Source organism: Bipolaris maydis, assembly GCF_028858645.1.
Source record: "Bipolaris maydis strain C4 unplaced genomic scaffold PSV08scaffold_13, whole genome shotgun sequence".
NCBI classification, from domain to species: Eukaryota; Fungi; Ascomycota; class Dothideomycetes; order Pleosporales; family Pleosporaceae; genus Bipolaris; species Bipolaris maydis.
The window spans coordinates 797237-812067 of NW_027093869.1; the positions used below are offsets into that span (position 1 = coordinate 797237).

Genomic DNA, 14831 nt, shown 5'->3' on the forward strand with positions numbered 1-14831 from the left:
GAAAAAAAAATTCGCAGAACCCGATCTCTCGAAGTACCCAAGATATACCCCTCCGTTCGAGTATTATCTACAGACAAGACCGCAAACGCGAACGCACAGAAAAATATGGACACCAGTTGTTCATACCGAGTTGCAATTCCTGCTCCGCTCACCCAGCCTCTGGATTGGGAGCCAGTGAATGAGATACCATACTGGGATTTTACACAGTTTCACAAGGACGTTCACCAGATATTGAAAGACGCAAACGTTGTTGTATGCGCGCAACGCCTTGTCAAGCGATTCCGACCAGGGATGGTCAGCGCGCCAACAACACTCTTGATTGAGTCTGATCTCTCCATCGATGGCCAATACATGTGCTGGAAGACTGGAGCTAAGAGGCTTCGAAACTTTCTCGATAACCATGGACTCGAACAACTTCTTGTCGAAATTATCGACAGCAAAGCTGCTTATCTGTTTTCCGCAGGCCCTTTACTCGACTGCAGGCCAGGGTTATTCGCGAACTGGCGGCTCTTTGTCCCAACACTGCTTGAGGAGATCAAAGAACAGAAATGGTTAGCCATTGATGTTGTTTCGCGAGAGTTTGGGACCAAATTTCCAATTCATGTCCCCACAGTCCTGATCACTACAAAAGATCCTGAGAATGAGATATGGCGACAGAAGATCATTCCAAGGCTGCGATACTGTTTGCCACCAGATATGGACATAGACATTCTCTATGGTTCTCAACTGTCACACGCAGCATCAAGCACACAACCAGATAACCACACAGCCATGGAAAGTCCCATAGAAGATGCCAGTCCACTAGCGATCCACTGCACCCTGATGGATTACTCCAACGTAGTTCAAATTGGCTCCAGTATTGGATTAGACCAGTCTAGCAGCTCAGCCACCATCAGCGCGGTAGTCAAGTTGCGCAACAGTGAGGGCAAGGAAACGACTTGCGGGCTAACCAACCACCATGCCATCGCACCAGAAAATAGTCTTGCAGAAAAAAACTGCCCTATAGGACGTTTCCTTTCCCCAGATCACGAGATTTGCCGCGGCGAGCTTGTTAGAGTTGTTGCTCCATCACATACCGATCACCAAAACCTTGTGAAGTTCACATCCCGGGAGCGTGCTGGAATGCAATTGCGGATTCAGAACCTCATTGATTCGCATAGGCAAGAAAGTCGGTTTTACGATACCGAGAATCAGATGCTCCAAAAACACATTGCAGACTACAAAATACTCAATGACAATCCCAATCGGCTCTTTGGGACTGTATTTGCTTCATCTGGGTTCCGGATATGTAACAACACTAATTACACAATCGCACAAAGAGAGAGCTTCTCTCAGGTCGCGAGCATAGACAACATAAGCTCACCCTCCTTGCATACTCGTATCAACGGCCGCACTTTGGACTTTGGTCTTAACTGGGCTCTAGTTAAATTGGCCACGGACCGTCAACTCGCCGATTACATCACCGGTGTACCTTTACATATCAAGATCCCAACGTCAGCTAGCGCCACAAGATATACACAGGTCAAGCATGACCGTAGCTACAACGTGGTCAAAAAAGGGAGAAGCACAGGATGGACTGTAGGCAAAATCAGTCGAATTGGATCCCTCCTTAACCTCAGAAACGATAACACCAACATTGTACCAGTCGATCTCAGCCATCGTTATGGCGCAGCAAATGATGTCATTTTGGCCTTTGGGGTGGTTCACGAGCAAAAGCACAAGGATTTCATGCGGGGAGGAGACTCTGGCAGCTGTGTTTTACTCAACGAAGACAACGCCACTGCCACGATGGTCGGACTACTCTTTGCTTCAAATGAGTTTACACGAGTCTCTTATATGATGCCAATAGATTTGGTCATACGAGATATTGAATATGTAACCAGGCAAAAGGTAACCCAGCCAAAATTCATAGAGTACGATAAACGGTTTGACGGACTTTGAAAAAAACTCTTTTGCGGGCAAGACATCCAGATATCGTGGACAACCACGCGTACTAGTAGATCCAATTGTTTATCGTTTTTACGATACAGATCACTGAATTAAGAGGAAAGTATGCATGCACCCGCTTTCTGTGGTGGTGAAATGGGGCACTTTCATTTGAATAGATGCCTCTGGCGCTTACCTTCCACTCATGGGCAACTGTGGCGACTTCATCCTGCGGCATGTACTTCCCTAACGTTAGTGCGGACTATAAGCTCTAGAAATTGGCTCTATTCTACTGGTTAGTAGGTCAATTCAAATCATATCCTCGGTGGCTAGAAAGGCTTAATCGCGTTTCAGTTCTCTGAGGGCATGCACAAGGCTATGGGAGAATTGTCTGGTATCAAGCGCTACATCCACAGACACGTCGCCAGCGATCAAAGCCAGGCTTTGTAGAATAATGCAGATCACAGAGGCTTGCGAATAAACACAAAAGACATAAATAGACTGTTCAATCATGGGTAGATATTTATCTAGCTGCGGAGAATTTGTGAAGCAGGAACAAGGAATACATATGGCTCTCAAAAATGTATACTCATATCGCTCATATTGATTGCATCGTGTGAAACTCTCCAAAAAGCATAGCCAGGGTTTTGTAACCCAAGCTCCAGCACATCCAAATCTCCTTTCATTGACCGCTCTGCCCTCATCTATCACTTGCTCTCTTCAGAGGATGGGCTCAGCCTCATTGCCCTTGTAAAATTCATCGACCGCGTCCAGATGGCCAGCACGACGTAGGTATACCCCAACATAAACACCCTGGCTGTTAGCCGCATCAATAACAGCGTTCAGGATGTCGTCAAAGTCTTATATCTCCTGATCAAGAGGGGCATCTGGCGCAGAGTCCGAATCGAAGACAAGGCGTAGGTGCTGCGCACTTCTGAATTGATGTCCACCGACAGACTCATGACATATACCGCAGCTACGGAGTACATCATAGGCACGATCAGACCGGTAATCTCCAGGCGCGTTGTATTTGCAGGCCATGTGGGCTGCCCAGGCGCAGTGAGGATGGACACGTCTTGATAGCTATTAGGAAGATGGTCCACGTGGATTGGAGCGGAAGTAACACTCAGAAGCGCAGAGAGCAGTGGCTTCGGCTTGTTGCCAGGGTTGGCATCTAGCTTGTCCGCAAAGTCGAGCACAAACACCTGTAGAGACGAGCACTGGTTTTCGATCAATGATACGAGATTTGGATAACTCAGTTCGTCATCTCAAGTCGACTCTGAGATAGATAGCCGCTTAGGGCAGGGAAAAGGCGCGAGCGATAGTAATGGATCTCTACTGTTTTGGGTAATGAAGGTGAAAGTCTCGTAACCTAGCCGGCTAGTCCGCTTCGGGCTATCACGTTGTTCACCCACAATAGTGAGAGTGATTGCTTACCGCACGCTCACTACCAGCGCAGTCCTGGGGTATATCAATCAGACTTCTGGCTGCAAACTCTATTTCTTCTCCACGCAACCGCACTTCAACCGCTCTACCCCCAGCTCCTCTGTTCAGTAACTGCAAAAACAACAACGACTTCGTCTCACAGCCATGGTAAGTGATGTTTCTTTGTTTGTCTCTTTATCTCGTCTTGCTCTTTCTAACGTATTATGGCAGCCGAGAAACGGAAAGGGCTGCTCATCCCGTCATGATCTTTCGCGCAAGACACCCCGACCATCCAAAGACAACAAACGCCTCATAGAGGTACTGCGCAAGCAAGCTGATCTTGTCGTCCAGCACGCCAAAGAAACAGCAGGGCAGTTACGCGCACGAGCTACAGTGGCCGAGTCTGAGGCTGATTTTGAAGCTGCCAAGTTGCGCGCCGAAGCAAACGAGCTTGAAGATGCCAGTTTGTCCGCTGAAGCAGATCATGCGCAGGAGTTCGCTGCTATGAAGGATACCGAAAAGGTGATCGCAAAGAGTGGCAAAGACATCAAGCAGGAGGAGCGAGACAATGAGGGAGACTTTCTGAGGGATAGTATGGAGGACGCGGAGGTTGAATACGTGTAAAGGCTATTCAGCAACTCATATAGATCCGCGTGGTGGCAGTGTCAGTCTTGATAGACAGCACACCGGTCTCTTTCTTGGCGATCTTGATCATGTCGCTGCATCAGTGAGCTCTTTTGAGCTACGTACCTAGGCACAGAGATACTTATCATGGACTAAATTTCTCTTTCTCAATAACAATCTTCCTGATATCCCAGAGGCCACGCCCTTTCTCCGTTGATCCATTGTTAGGCTGTACAACATATCACCAAAACATGTCATGATGCACGTTATCTAATACCGAATGGCCAGTTGACACATTCTTCTTAGGACCAAGTGCTTAGTGAGATAAGTTCTCGAAGATTTTCGCATTTTGAACACGTCGCGGGAAAATCGATAATACCCCCTTTAACACCTCAACGAGAGGGCTGCACACGTTAGAGGTGGCGTTAATCGATTTCCCACGACGTGTTACCCCTATATCTGATAGAAAATTGACGAGTTTTGGTGAAAAAATTAAGCTTAAAAGTTGGTGCCATGAGCCCCTTAGGGTTGTTTTGGGCGAAGCTATCAATTCTCTCATGTTACACGGGGTTTGGATCTATACTTCTCTTGCCGGGTCCCACACTAAGGCCGGTGAGCTTTACGCTAATGTTCCGTGAAGTTTGTCTGGCGAGACAGTGGAGTGGGGTGCTTGTATACTAAGGCAGTGTTTGCCTTGCAAACTTATGTTAGAAGAGTACATATATGGGTAAGATGCCAGCAAACATAGCTAACTAATCTATAAAGCTTATCGTTATAGTGTCTCGCCTGGCTCTGTGCGACGGGGCGGCTGCTTACCGGGCCGGGAATAAGAGCTATCTAAGGTCGGGCGATGAATGGGAGCCGCAGCTCTCAGCCACAGCGCGCAACCCCTCGCAGATATCTCAGCACGCTACCGCTGCCAAACGCCGCTAAAGTCGCACGGCCGGCTAGTCGCGTTTTGACGATGTTGTCGCCAGCGCGGAGAAACTGCCGGGATGCAGTCTTAATGTTTGCTATCTTGGCTTTTTTTCTAGCCCACCGAGCTCTGTAGTAGTTTATACCATCGCGAACAAACAAGGAGGTATTAGAGGAGAGTCGATGGACGGCACTGACAGAACGAGCGATAGCGTGGTCAACAATACGCCTCTCAGCGTCGGAGGCTGATGCACTAGAAGAGCAAGAACTGTAAAATAGATGCACGCTAGACCTGTACATTTATAGGCATAGTTGGTACAATCCGGGCACCCGAAAGAAAAAGTGTCCCGTTACACCGTGCGTCCCGGCACGTAGGGATGCACGTTAGTATAGTTACCGTTAGAATTAGCGCATTTTGATTCATTGGTTATTTTAGCTAACCAATGATATAGAAAAATTTAATCTTAAATTTTTTTAACCTTCACCTACATGTTAGGATCTCAGGAAAAACGCACATAATAGAATACCACAGTGGTACCGAAAGTGATTACGCCCAGCTACTGTCAGCAGTTTGGAGTATCAAACCTAAAACGCCGTGCCGCGATCCTACCAACCACGCCACAGTCACGTGACTACTCAATAATGAGCAAGCGCTCAACGTTGAGCAGGACCCACAGTGCTCAGTACTGAGCACCGGTAGCCAATCACAAGGAAGAAGACTACCAATCAGCGACGCTCAGTATTGAGCACTAGAGTGCTCAGTAATGAGCAAGTCACACTCCCTAGTATATAGCATTAGGCATTGAGCCCTAATGGCTCGATGTGTTCAACCTAAGTTACGAGTACAATATATTAACTATTGAGAAAACCTCTTCTTCATACCGCTGCTGCTCCATCCGCGAAAACCAACCCTCTAGAGTCCTCGACACGTAGAGCTGCATCCCACTCTCGTTGAGGATCTTACTCTTAACACTACATTTCGATATTCATTTTGAATAGGGGGTGTATTCTAGAACCAAATACCTGAGCAGGGCTTGAAATGGTCAATAAAGTAACTTGCTCTTGCGACATACCGACTTACTCTATACCCATTCTAACTGATCTCTCGCAAGACAGGGAACAAGCGCGTATGGTTTGACAAATCCGGGGCAACGTGAAATCAATTCCTCGTAAATAATCCATCCATAGAGTTCCTTCTGGCGCAGAGATTCCTGTAATAGATTTGAGTATTTGTAAGAGGCTGTGTCGCTTTCTGGATCTGGCTCTTTTCCCTCTAACTCCAGATTTACTGAATTGTCAAATGCAACCCTTCGAAGGAGCACCGGACTGGACTGATGATCGAGAACAAGAAACAAATGGTTGCCGGCATCGTGAACGCGATATGCGAATTTCCTCGCTCCCTCGTTCTCGAAGATCTTTTCCATGTCATTTTTGGAGTGAGTTACGGCGCGAAGAAGGTTCCCCCAAACGCAGGGAATGCGATCAAGCTTCCCAGGACGACCCAGGTATTCCAGATTCGGTTCCGTAGCAATAAGTTTCATCCGAAATGCCAGTATCGCTATCCACTTCGACAAGAGAGTATCTCGCTACCTCGCGCGGCTTTCCCGTGACTTTCATGTAGTCCATCGTGTATTATTGTAGCAGAGAAAGCGGTGCGGCGGGAAGACGACGTCTTATGTATAGACTGTTGGAGCTTTGACCACTTGGCAAGCAGGAGTCTGGGGCAGTGCAACTGGATTGACCTATGACAACACGTTTAGACCGCGCGTCAACAGCCCCGAAGGAAGAGGCCATGTTTTCGGCATTTGATTAAACCATCATCAGCGTAATTACGTGGTTTCGCTTTTTCGTAAAACCAGAATACGTCTCATGATTGGCTCTACTTACTTATTTAACTAGATAGGTGGTAAGCTAACACCTCCTTCTTATACTGTTTACTATTGTATTAAGATGTTTAGTCGTAATCAGCTCATAGGCTGCTTTAATAGCCATCTGAAACTCACTGTCTGACAGTCTTTCCCCTATCATGATTTGACTATCAACCATCTCCTTCGCTCAAGTTCACCTCTTCTCAAGATAGCTTTGTGTGTGTTACAGTCGCTAGCGATTGCAGCTTCACCCTTGCTCGCAGTTGTAGCAAGTGGGGTCATGGACGTCATGAACCCCTGTCAGCACTCAAGCAAAAAGGATGTGCAGCAGCGCGCAGGGGTGAAGCTGCGATCGCTAGCGGCTGTACAATCCTCAATCGGGGCAACTCTTAAGAACTCCATGATTACGCTTATGGTGATGACACCCAAGCAATGTCAGCGGTTTGGAGGATTCAACCTAAAAGTCACTGTGCCACAGTCCTACATACCGTGCCACAGTCACGTGACTGTCCATTACGGAGCAACACTCATTGTTGAGCAGAGCCCCACAATGCTCACTGATGAGCACGAGGACCAATCAGGATACAGGAAGATGGCCAATCAGGATGTGCTCAACTACCCGGTGGAACGAAAGTATTCATAGTGGGTCTATTATCCTGTTTTTGCCGGATGTACTTCGGAAAATTCAAAATAGCTCTATTTCTACCAAAAACGTCTCAATATTACTGTGCTAAGACTGCTCCCCCCTTAATCTTACTCCAGCTCCAAGGAGTTTCTCTTTGTATTCAGCAACAATGGATGAACCTGTAACGCCTCCCTCTTGTCAACACCGCCCGTATCTATCTCGCGATGAGAGACTTCGTATCCACACCTTACGCCATGCTGGCCACACCTACAAAGAGATCCAGGAGCAAGTTGGCTGCTCCTTAAACCAGGTTCAATACGCGTTATCCGTGCCTATTACCCTAAAGAAAAAGAGCGGTAGACCTCGCAAACTCAGCCGTGAGCAAATTGACGAGCTGATTAGCTTTATCCGATAGAGCCGCCGCACGCGACGAATGAGCTACCACAAACTTGCTAGGCACTTCTACCCACGCTGGTAAGCCTCTAAGCGGTGTATTTAGAACGCTCTTTAAAAGGAAGGGTATAGAAGAAGAAAAGCATACCGAAAGCTACTAAATAATGAGCGGATTCGGATGGATCGACTCTAATGGGCCCTAGAGCACTAAGATTGGACTATTGAACAATGGAATCGCGTGCTTTAGAGCGACGAAACGTGGGTAACTGGAGCCTCTCATTGGGATATATATGTAACTCGGCTCCCACACGAACGGCTAGAGCCTACCTGCCTAGTAAATAGAATCCCACGGAGGAGGGGTTGGATGTTCTGGGGCTGCTTTAATGGGAGTTAAAAAGGTTCTTATCTCTTTTAGGAAAAGGGTTGGGGATTAATTAATGGAGCTTGTTATCGTAAGCGGATTGTACCTCTCGTAAGTAAGTGGGTAATAAGTAATCTAGATTTACTTTTTATGTAGGATAACGCTAGGCCACACTTAGCTTGAGATACAAAACGTGCGCTACAAGAGGGAGGCGTAGAGGTAATATAGTGGCTAGCTTGGTTACTAGATTTAAACCTAATTGAGTTAGTATGGGCGAGGATGGAAGATTGGATAGAAGAGTATTATCTAGATTTATTAGATAATCCTTGCAACTACAATTAGCTTCGGAGGATTGTAATAGACGCCTGGGAAGCTATTACTCCAGAGCATCTACAGTCCATAGTAAATACTATGAGGCACCGATGTGAGGCTGTAATTGCTGCTCAAGGTGGTGATACACCGTATTAAAACCAAATCAATTACTTAATTAGGCTTAGCTCCATCCCCTCCGAAGCCCCACTATGAATACTTTCGTTCCACCGGGTATGAGCACTATCCTGCTCAATAATGAGCAAGCCACACTCTTTAGTATATAGCAATCGGCGTCGAATCATTTGTTCCGAGAACAAATACAATATAGACATTATACTTGCAAAGATTTGTTCATATCACCCTGTTGCTTCGTCCGCGAAAACTAACCCTTTGAGTCTTGACACCAGAAGCCTTATATTACTTCCACTTAAGTGTTATGAACAGACAGAATTGGCTTCGGAACAACTGGAAGGCCAAAGGAAATGCAAGGGGACAAAGGGGATATGACGACCTTGCATGGGTAAGGTCCCATTAGGCGCCTAGCCAGGTGGGGTGCAGAGCGCTAAGACACGTGACTTGCCATCAGGCCAAGCCCTGCCATCAGTGATGGCAGACCCACCTTTGATGGCAAGAAACTCTCTGATGGCAGGACTAGAAGCAATGGGTATAAGAATGGGTCGGGTTCTATTATTACACTCGTTGTTGTGAACTCAAATTGTACTTTCTTAGAAGTTATTACTTGGCAAGATTGACACTTTAATAACCATTCTGTTTTAGGATTAATTGCCTTGGTGTTGGTTGAAAACCCATACCTCTTTTCTACCAGAATTACCCGGCAATCACACGGACAACTACTGAATGTACCAGCTGCGCAAAGGAAAAGATATTGTTAAAGTCAGCAGGGAGAGCCGGTAGCAGATCCTTTGTGCAGTTAGCACCCACATCCCAAATAATGTCACTGACTATTCCCATTGGCCCACTGGACAGTTGGTGTTCTTCAAAGCCAAATCCCTCGTACTCACTCAGAGATTATTAGGACCCCAATGACCGCCCTGTGACTGGGCATCATCGCCCCAATATCGCTTCTACATATCAAGCGTGACGGGGTCGATCCAACAGGCGGCTCGACGGCTGGCTCATGAGCTGGACTATGTCTACGCTGCGTATATTGTTTTAGAAAAAGAATCGACATACGAGGAACTTTGAACTTTGCTACTTACGAAAGCTCTAATATGTTGGTAGCAGCACCTCAATCATGACACTAATACTGTGAGCGAGATGGCAATACGGCTAGGGTATGTGGCTTGTGCTACCATTAAGAAATGCGCTAAAGGCAGAAGCAAACTCTTTGCAAATTTGTGTCTTCGGTTCTCCGCAGATGTGGTGGGAAAAGTAGTGGGCCCCGTACCAGCGTGTGATCTCATTTACAAAGAACTTGTTAACAGTGTCGATGTATGCAAGGCCGATATCGAGGCGAACGCCGACCTCGAGAGACTCGAAGACGAGCATGCTATCGGGCCGCGCGCGTAGCGCCTCAAACACGAAAAGCGCAAACTCAACGAGATGACATCGCTGTAGTGGGGGATGTAGGTCTCCTGTGACAAACCGTCGTACTGCTAGTGCCTGGGTTTTTGGGTCAAGAGTAGTTTTTGCAATAGCAATAACCTTACCAATTCGACCGCGGATGCCCTTTTCGCTCGGTTCAGTCGCGATAAAAACTCGGAACTCGCATTCAGGGAGCGACGGAATGTGTTCTTGGTGGAACCAATGCGCCGAAACAACAGCACTCTCTACTTGCGGCTTTCGCTTTCTTTGTGGTTTCTTTCCCCAACGTTTGACTCTCTGGGATGCGGCTCCCAACGCTTGCGCCTCTCGGTAACAGGTAAGTTGACGTTGCTCTCCACGCTCCCGCACATCGACGTGTGTAGCGCAGCCACTCTTGGTTCTTTTATGTACTGTTCGCTCCTCGTTCTCAAGCAAGCACCGGGAATGACCATAACATGTCTTGGGCCGATAGGAGAACCTACCTGGGGATGACTTGGCTATATCGTCTAAGGCTCGGATGTCTCCTAACTTGTCTCTCTCCTGCCGCGCTTCGTGCTCATTTGGATAAACACGGAAGGACGTTGGATGAATGTGTTTTAGCAGGCATACTTCACTGTAGATTTCGTCGAGGCTGGGGTTGATAGGCTCGTTGGTGGTCCAGTGCAGAAACAAAACACTGCGTAGCGGCTCATTGTTTTCATCTGTGCAGGAGCTGTAGAGCAGCTGTCCCGGAAGCTGTTGCTCTAACCAGTCCCATGTATATCCCTCAACAGAAAACGCCTTCTCTGCTTGCGCTTCAGTGGCTAGAAGCGTGACCAGACCCTGATGTATATAGTGGCCTGCATTGCTCTCTGAGATGACAGTGTTGTTCAAGGTCATATCACGGGCTTTTGTTAGCCAGGGATCGTGACCCAGGCTCTTGTGATCATCAAAGAAAACCTGAATGGCAAGACTAGCAGTTTCTGCTAGTGCTTTTTCGTCCGGGAAAGTAACCCATATCAGCTTCTGATATGGCTCTGGTGCGTCGAGGGAAGACGGGGGCACTGGTGTTTGCGAAGGTAATGGAAATTGGCCTGTTACTTCGAGATTGCGACACTGACTCCCAGAAGATTTTACCTCTTTACGCCTCTCGTTTTGTCGAGCTGTCTTTATCGTGCGATGTGTGACACACCGTTTCTTGTCTGCTTCGGGTCTCTCGGTACATACGAGATTGGCAGTGCATTCCCCGTTCCGGCCGCGGTCCTGTAGTTGCTTGCGATACGCTTTGTATGAACTGTTTTTCATTTCTTTTTAACTGTAGAGAGGCTATGGTAGCACGTGAAGCGGGATGCGAGGCGGGATGCGAGGCGGGATGCGAGGCGGGATGTGAGGTGGGACGTGAGGCGGGCTCTGAGGCGGGCTGAGGCGGGCTGAGGCGGGCCCTGAGGCGGGGATGTGGTGGAGCTATACTATTACTGTACTAGTAGAGCGCTGTGAGCCAATCATAACCGTTGAGGCTTTTAGCGGCTCGCTAAGCCTGCCTTTATCGAGACAGCTCCGTGGAGGTATTTTAGTTTGGCGACTCGTTTACAATATACGAATGATGTACTACCAACCGCCCAGCATCCGTGAATCGCGGAAGCAGGCTATATATTATAATCTCGCGCTCATCTAGCATTTCTCAACTATTCTTGTACGGCATACGCGAAGAGAGCTAGTGGCAGGAACAATAACAAAGCAAAACGCATGACCTCTACAGCCCCCACTCCAGCGGCCAAAGCAGCATGTTCAAATTGAAAAACCAAGTTTGATGCGGTAGTGAAGATAGCCCAAATGAATCAATACAGCACCGAACCCCCCACTGACGATGACACCAACAAAGCTCCACTAGATGCACAGCAGCAATACTACAAATGACGATTACGTTAGCTTTGTTAAGTGCACCCCTAGCACTATATATTGCCTCTGCCTGTCACCCAGGGCTCAGCCCACTGATACAAGTGACACATGCAAACTAGCCTACCATACAGTGAAACTATTGTGTTTTCAATCAGCAGTGGCATCAGCGACGCCACCTCGCTTGAGCACCTCAAGCTTGTGCAGTACGTCAACGAGCAGGACACTGTCATCATTGTAATGCGATGGATCTTGAAATGCTTTGATGGTGTGACGGATTTGACTAGTGTATTGGATCTCAAGCAGCAAAGACTAGTAGTCGGTTGCAGCGTGCGAACATCTCGTTCATTTTAGCATACAATTCTGACCCCATGTACTATCCCAACAACTTGAACCACGACGCAATATAATTTTCTCAGACAGGGGATTCGATTGACGCAGCCGTATGGGAAACAGGGGCAGTTCTCAGCGGGGAGAACACTAGCAATATTAGCGGCGAAGCAAGTAGAGGCCGTAGCAAGAGGGCTTACCTAGATGTAACTGAGGATGATCAGGCCAAACCTTCGACGGCCTCCTGCACATCTCCAGCGCACACATTCGACGTATCGGAAAGGTCATCACTCTGGTCCAAAATGATCTGGCCATCTGTATAGTGTCAGTATTACAGTTTTCCGTATCGCGCCAACGTGATACCTACCGTTGCCCCCGGAGGTCTTTGCCGGATCACCTTTTCCCTTAAGAGGGAGCTCGCTGTTGATATCCTGGCTGTCGGCACCGTGCTTGTTGGAAGTTGCGTGGAAGAGAGCCGAAGCACCGCGATCAGCCTTCTCAGAAGTAGTCAGGGTGGTAGCATGGCCGTCTAAAAGGCCCTTCTTGTACCAGATCTGAGCCATTTCCTTGAACAACTGGAAGGGGTCCGTGTTTCTCAGAACAGCAAGCTTTTCGTAGTCAACCTGTCAATGATGTCAGCAACATGCGAGTGAACCGAGATGCGCAACATGTCTGCAAGAAATAGTCGTTTGCTGAGAGAAAGATGGGGACGGCTTACATCTGGAACTCCCTTGCATGCCAACATGCAAAGAGGCAGTCGCGCGCTCTCAAGCTTGGTCAGTTCTTTATATGAGGCAGCCGTAGTCATCTTGCTAGCTGTTGGCCGTGAATGATATAGGAGTATGTTTGTGGTGGCGAAGAGGATCAGGAGCTCAAGACTGTGAGAGCAAGGGAATGATAGAAGAGTTGAGAGGTGGGTTGGTACGCAGTATTAGTGATAAAAAAATTTTCGCATGTTTGTGGCGGAGGGCGACAGTGACGTCCAAAAGTGAAAATGAAAGTGATGGTGAACGCGTGCAATGATTCAACTGATGCAGCTCCCCACGAAGGATAAAGCTGTAGACCCCTGCCAAAACTGTGCTATCGCGCGATCTTCTCGTAAGGTACTGCAAAAATCTTCTATTCGATTTCTATTTATTTGCATCTGTTAGATAAATACATGTGGTGTCCGAGCGTGGTGGTATTGGTGGAGGGCTTGGCAGAAAGTTTGGCGGGCGGTGACGCAGCAGCCTCACCACTTTTAGCACCCATGACCTGATTTCTACTCAGCTGTAGCTTGACTATAACAGATTTCTTTTTGCAGTTGCAGCAACGCGATCCTTTGCTCTTGTGCCCGAGCGGCAGCCAGTTGCGCAGCCCTACTATCGTACCTCTTTTGCAATTTACCGTGCCTCTCTTACTTCAGCAGCTATCTATGTTTTATAGGCGACAGTCACCGTCTCTAATTCTGTTGCTTTATTTACGAATCTTTGTCTTGCAGTTGCTGTTTTCTGCCTCTTTGTGAGCTCTGGCCTTCCTTACAAGCTGAGGGCTCCTAATCATGACAGTCTTGGTGCGGCTACTCATTCGGAATCTTTGTATGAGATTTCCGGGGTTTTCTACATAGTGCAGAATTCGTTGCGAAGTTCATTCAGTTTATAATACAAAAGTTCGTATCCGATCTGCAATGAACGAAGGCCCTGTTTGAGCTGTTTGGCTTCAACCTTTGACTTATCCGGCACAGCAGCACCAGATGATTTTGACAGGATAATTCTAGTTGTTCTTTATTACATACTTCCCTACTTTCGGTATCTATATCGACTCGTGGTGTTGGTGTTTTAAAGTGTTCCAACATGACCAAGGGGGGGGGGGGGGGGGTTGCGTCAGCACGAGTTGGGCAGGCGGGCGAACGTTTTTTTGTCAATGTCATCGCTGCTACTGCTGTGATGATAGTGGTAGTAGTAGTCATCCATACATGCGTTTTGTCACCTACCCAGAAAGTAAATGGAAACATCGAGAAGACGATTTTCTTGGGCCTCCGCGTCGCAGCCCTTCCTGCCAGTTCAATTCTGCCCCGTCGGGTGTATCATCGAGTCAGTGCTTCACAGTCCCGAGTTCTAGTACCTCGCTCGCCAACTTGGACACAGGCGCAGATACGAAGTGTGTGTTTGCTAGACCCTAGCTCGACGGGCCAGTCCAGCAACCAACCGACTTCTGGCTTGATAGCTGCACCCCCGACCACATTCTAGATGTATCCGACCTCAAGACTTCACTAGGTCGCTATAGTCAACACAGGCAAGAAATCCAACTCGCCCCCTCCCAATTAAGATGCTTGCGCGGCAGACTCTAGTGCTCGCGAGCCGGCCCTGCTGCTACGTTTCCGGACAGAAGCCTCCTACTACTCAACAAATCGCACTCTGAGGCTCTGCCCGCCGGAAAATCCAGACATCGGTAAGCTCCTTTCTGATGCTTGTGTGTCATCTGGTCTAAGTCTTGCAGGTCTCGATCCCTTCATACTGAATGCTTGCCCTCAATAACTCGTCTCTATCGCCATATACATTACGCTAGTCGCGCTCCTTCTTTCTGGCTACATCTATTACTGGCCACTCTCTGTCACCACCGCGTCGCGTAACTAACTACACATTGTTCGAGC

General features: G+C 47.9%; 3 protein-coding genes across 3 annotated transcripts; 1 reads left to right on the forward strand and 2 right to left on the reverse strand.

The window, feature by feature from the left end:
• Positions 1–105: 105 nt before the first annotated feature.
• On the forward strand, positions 106–1941 carry PSV08DRAFT_229127 (uncharacterized protein; the record flags this gene model as incomplete). The annotated part of the gene is made up of 1 exon (XM_066092229.1): positions 106–1941. One exon carries the CDS (start codon positions 106–108, stop codon positions 1939–1941), a length of 1836 nt encoding a protein of 611 aa, XP_065948365.1.
• A 3733-nt stretch (positions 1942–5674) lies between these two features.
• Positions 5675–6519, reverse strand: PSV08DRAFT_326312 (uncharacterized protein). The gene is made up of 2 exons (XM_066092709.1): positions 5972–6519; positions 5675–5923 (listed from the first exon to the last, which is right to left on the reverse strand). Exon 1 carries the CDS (start codon positions 6429–6431, stop codon positions 5973–5975), a length of 459 nt encoding a protein of 152 aa, XP_065948366.1. The 5' UTR covers positions 6432–6519; the 3' UTR covers positions 5675–5923; position 5972.
• A 3220-nt stretch (positions 6520–9739) lies between these two features.
• PSV08DRAFT_229130 (uncharacterized protein) lies at positions 9740–11278 on the reverse strand (the record flags this gene model as incomplete). Its single annotated transcript, XM_066092230.1, has 2 exons — positions 9740–11010; positions 11095–11278. The coding sequence occupies 2 exons, from the start codon at positions 11276–11278 to the stop codon at positions 9740–9742; spliced, it is 1455 nt and encodes a 484-aa protein (XP_065948367.1).
• Positions 11279–14831: the final 3553 nt, after the last annotated feature.

Excerpts from the sequence above, each read along its gene's own strand:
- PSV08DRAFT_326312 (XM_066092709.1), bottom strand. The coding sequence starts at position 6,431 with ATGAAACTTATTGCTACGGAACCGAATCTGGAATACCTGGGTCGTCCT.